General features: G+C 40.1%; 1 protein-coding gene across 2 annotated transcripts; it reads left to right on the top strand.

Annotated features, from left to right (window-relative positions):
- The first annotated feature begins 190 nt into the window (after positions 1-190).
- LOC104945673 (transforming acidic coiled-coil-containing protein 2-like) lies at positions 191-5,987 on the top strand. Of its 2 annotated transcripts, XM_010771379.1 has the most exons (8): positions 191-882; positions 978-1,054; positions 2,770-2,813; positions 3,386-3,394; positions 4,044-4,204; positions 4,315-4,421; positions 4,828-4,948; positions 5,054-5,987. In XM_010771379.1, exons 1-8 carry the CDS (start codon positions 697-699, stop codon positions 5,117-5,119), a joined length of 771 nt encoding a protein of 256 aa, XP_010769681.1. In that variant the 5' UTR covers positions 191-696; the 3' UTR covers positions 5,120-5,987. The 2 variants fall into 2 exon arrangements, with proteins under 2 accessions (XP_010769681.1, XP_010769683.1); XM_010771381.1 differs by lacking the exon at positions 3,386-3,394 and having other exon boundaries at positions 195-882.
- The last annotated feature ends 1,685 nt before the right edge of the window (positions 5,988-7,672 follow it).

The following is a 7,672-nucleotide window of genomic DNA, read 5'->3' as shown; positions in this document are numbered from 1 at the left end:
GTTCTGTCATCTCAGGCCTCAATAACATCCTCAAAACATCCTCTGAATGTTGCAGTTAAAACGTTATGTCTTAGTTAACCTTAAACCTTATAGGAACATTATTTGAAAAAATAAACATCCTAAAAAGGTTCTTTGAACATCAGATTAAAACGTTTCTTTAAAACCTTATTAGAACTTGTAGGTAATGTTAGCCAAAGTTGTGAGAACGTTCCCCGCTAGCTGGGAGGTTACACTTTGATTTCAGCCACAACAGGTAAGACCACAATGTTGTAATATGTTTTAACGGGAGAATAACATCTATTACCCATGCTGCCCAGTCCCCGTGCCCTATCCTCCCTCCCTCTGCTGTATCTGATGCAGTCCTTGCTGTATCAAATGCTGCCCTCCTTCCTGTGTGCCTAGCCTGGACCCAATCACATTCAAGCTTCTGCGATGAGCAGGTGATCATCACCGCTCAGCTGGGGGCAGCATCAGCCAAATCACTTGGCTAATACTGTAGAAATGAAGACTGTTTCATCCAATCATGTGGCAGCTGACCAAGTCTTCAGGAACATCACTAGTCTCCCTCATTTACATATTGTTTTTGCTGTGTGGTACATTTTGTTGTAGTTTGATGCTGCCTCGAAGATATTGTTCAGGAATGCGAGTGGGCCCAAGGGAGTACCATCTGTAGCTTAGTCTGGTTTATAACTGGTTATGTTTCCTTTCCTCCCCCGCATCTCCTTTGCTTCCTGGAAGCAGCACAGAGACATCTCGTCTGCGGTAGATAGTGGTGTGTCCAAGGACTCGCTGCACACCAGGACCAGCACCAACTACATTGAGGGGGAGAGTCCCCACCTCCCCAAAGAACTGGACCACTCACTGGGAATTGCACGAGAAGAGGTGCCAAAAATGTTTATTTTTGTCCTATGAGTAACACTGTATATATTTTGATTATACATCGCACACTTTACTTGACACTTTTGTTACTACCTCAGATTGTGACAAAGGAGAAAGAAGTGCTGGAGTGGCAGAGAAAGTATGAAGACAGCCGACAGGAAGTGATGGAGATGAGGTAAGAAGTAGTATGTTGAGTTATCATCCTTTACAACACAGTGAGGTCCCACACATACACTACACAACGTAGATTTAACACTTCCCCGTGTTTATGCTAGATGGTACCGCGTCACCATGCTTAGTGTCTTCTACATAGACTCCACCCATCACTATTTAACCTTGTCAATTGGTTTATCTCTTCTGGGCGACTGTGGCTGTGAGGGAGTGTGGTCGTCTTTCAACCAGAAGGTTGTGGGTTCGATCCCAGCCCATGCAGTCAACATGTCGATGTATCCTTGGGCAAGATACTTAACCCTGAGTTGCTCCCGATGGCATGGCCAACGGTGTGTGAATGTGTGTGAATGTTAGGTCCTAGAGTAAGGTACACTGCTCTGTATGAATGGGTGTGAATGGGTGAATGACATGTAGTATGTAAAGCGCTTTGAGGGGTCTTAAAGACTGGATAAAGCGCTATATAAGTACAGTCCATTTATCTCGCTTTAAGTGTAAGTCATGGTTAATTGCAGAGTGGAGAGCCATCTGAGTCCTGCTATTAGCACGCGAGTTAATGGTGGAGAAAAGAGGAACCAATGATGTTTGTATATGATATTTGGCTACTTTTCATGACAAGATGTGTTAGTGGCTTTTGGTGTCCTTTGGATTATACACCATCAACAGTCTGAGAACATCTTAAAACTTGGATCAACGAACTAACTCATATTAACGTCCAGAGAGGATTAATCTACAGTATGTCTGACAATTTGGGTTCAAGGAAATACCATACTAAGACCTTGTTCCCTGTCAGCAGGTGGTGGGTGTGGGTCCAGCTGGTTATGGCTCAGTTAGTGTTGAGCTTACTTCATTTGACTGATTAGGTTGGGGATAAGGATGGGCTAAGATGCTAAAGGGGAGGCGTGGCTAATCAATCCTCTTACCCTTTATCAACCTGCTTTTCCCAAAACATGACTTCCCATTGGGCCATGCTGCTACTGGGCTTGAAGTGTGGGGGAGCCTAAATCTGCAATGCTTAGATGAAAACTGTACACACAGTGCAGATAAATAAAAGATACAGAGCTACTGATAGTTTTAGATAATCCGATGATCTAAAGTTGTAGCTTGGATGAAAGTTTGTTTGTTGCTTTCCTAAATTCTAAGAAGATATCTCTAAATAGCACAATTTTTTACTTAAAGTGGGAACAGATAACTTTTCTACTTTTCCTCCACTAGCATTACCATATGATATTATTGTTGGTGCAGTAAAAACAGGGCACACTGTAGTTGTTGATTAGCCTAACAAAGCAAGAAAGAACTGTAAAACACCCATTCATTGTTATAAGTAAGATTGTAGTAGACATTAAAAAGCAGTTTATTACTCAAAAAAACGAATCTACCCCCTCCTCCTCTCCCCGAAATGCTCTCCGGTAGGCAATGATGCAGTGTATATGTCTAGGGCTTTTATTGTGAAAGGGAGTTAAAAAATGTCTAGCAGCTTAGAGGGAATCAATCTGAATGCAGATGGTGTCATATTCTACGGCATAAATGCCACTTTGTCTTTTCCATATAAAAAATTCCCAGCATAATAAGGCAATATCACAACCAGGTTCGATCATGTGGTTTTTCTTGCTCGAACAGGCCGACAGACTGACATTTGAAAACATCTACACCGTGAGAAAATATGAGATACAGATTCAACCCCATCAATATATTGATGATCTGACATTTTTTCATCTATAGGAGGATTGTTGCTGAGTATGAAAGGACGATTGCACAGATGATAGGTGAGTTCAATTTTCTATACAGATTTTGAGTTGCTTACAAAACCAGAGGATTGGTTCTCAGGATATTGAACCCTTTGTCTCTCCAAACTCTGTCCCTACTTTTTGATGCCTTTGTTTGTTTTTTTTGCAATATACAAAATGTGTGCTCTACACTACATTGCACATTATTCCAGAGAGATGTATTTGTTATAATCTGACACAAGCTATCTTGCTTTTATGTTAGATTGATATGAAGTGAACCCTGATGTCATTAGAGTGGGAGGTATTCACCTTTTGCCCACACATGTCCAACTTTATTGGACTCATTAAATCTCGCAGCAGGTTCACTTTCCACATTATTCCTGCTCTCACCTACATCTTCTTCGCCACCTGAAGATTTGATTTCCGCTGCTGTCTAATTTAATTTTCTTCTATCATTAAAGCACTTCTCACAAAAGCCTCAATCTGTCGCCGCTCTTGTCTAACACTCGGCTCTCTCACGTGTCTTGCCCTCCCAGCTTGACTTAACACAGTCCCTTTTTTTCTGTTCTGCTCTCATCTTTGCTTCCCTTTCTATTTGATAACCCTGACAGGCATGCCAGGTGAGTAATGCGGAATTGTCCTTCACTTGTTTGTGTCAGCTCACATCTCGCCACCCGTACGTCAGAAAAGGGAGCAGATGTGCTCACTTTCTTCATCTCGTCCAGTGACATTTGTTTGTCCATTTTTGTTGCATTTCATCCTGTATGTTGAGACACTGTTTTTATTTTACTTTTTACTTTAGGAATAATCATATGGTATTTATTTTATCCATTCCCTCAGTGGTTGATATTAAGTACATCATTACTTTGTTTTTTATATTATATGGCTGCAAAAGTCACGCTTGCGACAGGAAATGAAAGGGAAAGCTGGGTAGGTGGCTGAAATATTGTGTAAGGTTCATCATTTAATATTTAAGGGTATAGAAACGAGCTGCAAGGGTCAAGCTGCTAGCTCTGATAATATTGTTTACAGGTCTCTTTGTTTTTCCCATTGTTAACTGTTTTTGTTTGCATGCCACATATAGTTTAGTATTATATGCTATTAAATCATACTAACCCACACATTCATTTTGATATTCTGTCAAAAATAAATGATCTGTTTGTAAGTATTTGTGGGTATAACAAGTAACATGTAATGTATATGTGACCAGTACAGCTGGCTCTTCAGACAGATGATCAGATCTACAGTATGTTTGTGTGTGTCTGTCAGAGGATGACCAGAAAGAGAAGTCTCTGTCCCACCACACCATCCAGCAGCTGATCATGGAGAAGGACCAGGCCTTGTCCGACCTCAACTCTGTGGAAAAGTCTCTTGCCGACCTCTTCAGACGTTACGAGAAAATGAAAGATGTCCTGGAGGGCTTCCGCAAGGTGACACAAATGCTCACGACTAAAGAGAATTATTAGGATCTGGCTTTGTAAGGCATTTAGATTAACAGTACATTTGGTCAGTATTTAAAAAAATGTGTCACTCTTTTCAGAATGAGGAGGTTCTCAAGAAATGTGCTCAGGAGTATCTGTGTAGGGTCCGCAAGGAGGAGCAGCGCTATCAAGCCCTGAAGATTCATGCAGAGGAGAAACTAGACAGGTGGGTCCTAATATCTACAGTTGAATCCACCATGACCATGTTGTTTCCCCCAAAGAGAAAGCATCACAACACATTAAATACATACACTTAATCAATGACAGAAGTAATATGTTTGGATATATATGCCAATTTAATTAGCTGTTGCTATAGAATATATATAAGCCATCTCCATTTTGAAAGATTTATTCTGCATTGGCTTTACAAACACGAGGTTGCAGTCTCATAGGACCTGAAGCTTTCTCATAGTTAACTGAATAATTAATGTGGTTTTTGAAGATTTGACAATGTGACACCTTTCCCTACTTTCAAGTCTACTTCCAGTGATCAGCACCTCATCACAACCTTTAGTGTGAGTTATTTTTCTCGCATTTTATTCACTCTCCTTGTATTACTTGTGTGGTTCCAGGGCTAATTCTGACATAGCTCATGTACGTGCCAAGGCCATGCAGGAGCAGGCTGCCCACCAGGCCAGTCTGAGGAAGGAGCAGATGAAGGTGGACTCCCTGGAGCGCACCTTGGAGCAAAAGGTCAGTCAGAACTTCTCAATCCTGGGGCTTGAAGGGATGATAAAACCATGGGAAACTATTCATTAAAACAAGTATGTTAATGTTATTTTGACAATTGTTTGACAGAACAAAGAGATCGAGGAGTTAACAAAGATCTGCGATGAGCTGATCTCCAAGATGGGCAGGAGTTAGCGACCACATCGCCAAATCCCACAGAGAAGAAGACCAGTTGTGGGAAATAAACGACTTGGAAAAAGAAGCTGATCCGTTGGTTTTGCAACTCTTACCAAGGACTGATGGACATTAAGGCTAAAATGGCCAAAAGGCTTCAGTTCCTACTGATGTTGTGTATACAGGATCCACAGGAGCGGCGTTCTCCTTATCACTCTGTACATTTTGATGTGTCGGTGTGTCGTTCTGTATCAGGGGTCTGGTTTCAAGAATATGTAACATATCACTTATGAGCGTGTCTGTGCGTGTGAGTGCGTGTATGATAATGAGAAAGCAAGATCATTGTTTGCAATTTAAATTATCTATAATGATGTTGCCATGACAGCCACTGAGGGAGAAGACTGTTTACCCATTCCTGTTGTTGTCTCCTCTTGATAAGAGAGAAAGATAGACTTTGAAAAACAGATTTAGATTCATTTATAAAATGTTGATACACCACCAAGAGAACACAAACTATCCCAATAGCTTACTGCATGTGGGAGAGAACCTGTATTGTTATGTTTGTATATATTGTAGGAAATTCCAAATATAAAAAAAGATTCTTCTGCATTTTTGATAGTTATTCTGTCATCCTCGCCCCACTCTCCTCATGTCACCTTGTAGATATTTGTCATACTTGTAATAGCTACCTTGACTATTGCTTGGGATTTTATTTTGATATAAAGCAAACTAATCGTGACCTTATTAAGTTGTGAGCTGGAGTCATTTAATCATTTTATGGATATGTCCTAGTTCTGCTACGGTCGTTTTGTCACACTGAGGAGTAACTTCTGCACAGCTGCTGTACAGCATCTGCTTACAAAGTGCAATAAAAGATGGCAATACAGCACCCTGGGTCCACTGATGACATGTTTTCTATTAAATGTTGTTGACCTGGCATGACCAATGAAGAAATTCTGATTTGTTACAATACACCTATTTATCCACATATTGGTGTTTATGAGGAAAATGAATATGCAAATAGAATTACTATCATTCTAGTTTTCTTCCAAAGTTGCTATGATTGAGTTAAATGAGGTTGAAAAAGATACCTGAAACTAATGGGTGAATGATTCCCCATGACTCTGATTAGCTCCAGAAATGTATTTGGGTTTTTCCTTGGCCCTTAGTAGACCCTTTCAACAAGTTTCATGAAATAGGATCCAATATATCTTCTGGAAACCTTCTGTCCAACAGCTAAACAAAAAACAAACCAAAACAAAGTTAAAACATAATTGGCGGAGGTGGAAATTAAGCATCTTTCTCTCAAAGTTGCAGTAGTTGAATGAAAAAACCCACAGAGCAAGCCAGAAAATCAACGACTTCATAATCACATTTGAGTGAAAATAATAAAATATAAATAATACATATGTTTATAAGCATTCACTCAAAAAAATATAATATAACATATTTTGACAAGTAATTGACTTCATTTGACAAGGATTATGCATTGTTCAATAAAGTAAAGTCAGTAAAACACATTTATTATAGCAGTATTTTTGAAACAGATGTCTAACCTGAATTGATTTACTGTAATTGGAACTGTAATATCAAATATCTTAACCATCTCTATAGAATTATAGAATCTACATAAGCACTTGTTGAAAAAATCTCACACAGGCAGACGTACCTCTCAGGGCAACCAATGGCAAATTAACCTGGGAAACTAAATGGCCACCTGTTGGGCCAAGTTAAAGTTCACAGATCAGTTAGGTAGTGCAGCAGGGACTGGAGCAGGTGAGACAGGGACAAGAAAGGGCTGATCTTCACTCAGGAGGTGTGGCTAGAGAACAGCAGTGAGGTGAGAGGTACAGTATGAAGGAAGAAGCAACGATTGAGCACAGAGCTGTGGGTCCCAGTGGAGGGTCTGATAATCTCAGTCAGTGCAGGATGGGATATTATCTCATCTGATCGCTCAGATTTAGCTCCGGGGTCTTTAGGAACAAACAATCTGCTTTGCATTGTGAGATCTCCAAGAGGACCGCCAGCGCCATGAGAGCTGTCCACTTCTGGCCACTGCTCCTGCTTCCTCTGGTCCTGCTAGCAACCTACAGTAAGGATTTTAGGTTTTGTATAGTTTTTTATATATACCCAGTCCTGTTCCCCTTTAGATCTCCCCTCTATTTGTTATCTATCAGTCAGTTTGACTGCAGGTATCTCCCTCCAGGTATATCCTTCTCCCTTGCCACTCTTGAATTTCCAAGAACAGTTTGCATTTGTTGTTTTTCTGTATTTCAGTGTTTTCTGAGAGACAGGAAAATAACTTATCCATTCTTATGTCAGGAAATGTTGAACATAACAACATTTCAGTTTTTCAGAAAATGCCTTGTATGTTTTAAAGGACTTATACCTTCTAATGACACTTTTAATCCTGTCAACTTTGCTAAGTTGCTGTTATAATTACTTAGTTAGTTAATTAGTGTTTTCCTTCCTTCAGTTTGTAATCTTCCTCTGTAACTAGCATGCAATCCTAACAGTTAATCTCTTAAGAGGCCTGAAGGCTAATGCTTGTAGCATGTGTGTGTAGAGCGGCTG

Source organism: Notothenia coriiceps, unplaced genomic scaffold (assembly GCF_000735185.1).
Source record: "Notothenia coriiceps isolate Sejong01 unplaced genomic scaffold, NC01 NC01_scaffold00009954, whole genome shotgun sequence".
In the NCBI taxonomy this organism is placed as follows: Eukaryota; Metazoa; Chordata; class Actinopteri; order Perciformes; family Nototheniidae; genus Notothenia; species Notothenia coriiceps.
This window is presented reverse-complemented; position numbering and strand designations above follow the sequence as displayed.

Bases quoted from the DNA above. Each gene is read 5' to 3' on its own strand.
- LOC104945673 (XM_010771379.1), top strand. From the start codon at position 697: ATGTTTCCTTTCCTCCCCCGCATCTCCTTTGCTTCCTGGAAGCAGCAC. The intron at 1,055-2,769 runs GTAAGAAGTAGT...TTTCATCTATAG, and splicing joins CAGGAAGTGATGGAGATGAG to GAGGATTGTTGCTGAGTATG. The intron at 4,205-4,314 runs GTGACACAAATG...CACTCTTTTCAG, and splicing joins TCCTGGAGGGCTTCCGCAAG to AATGAGGAGGTTCTCAAGAA.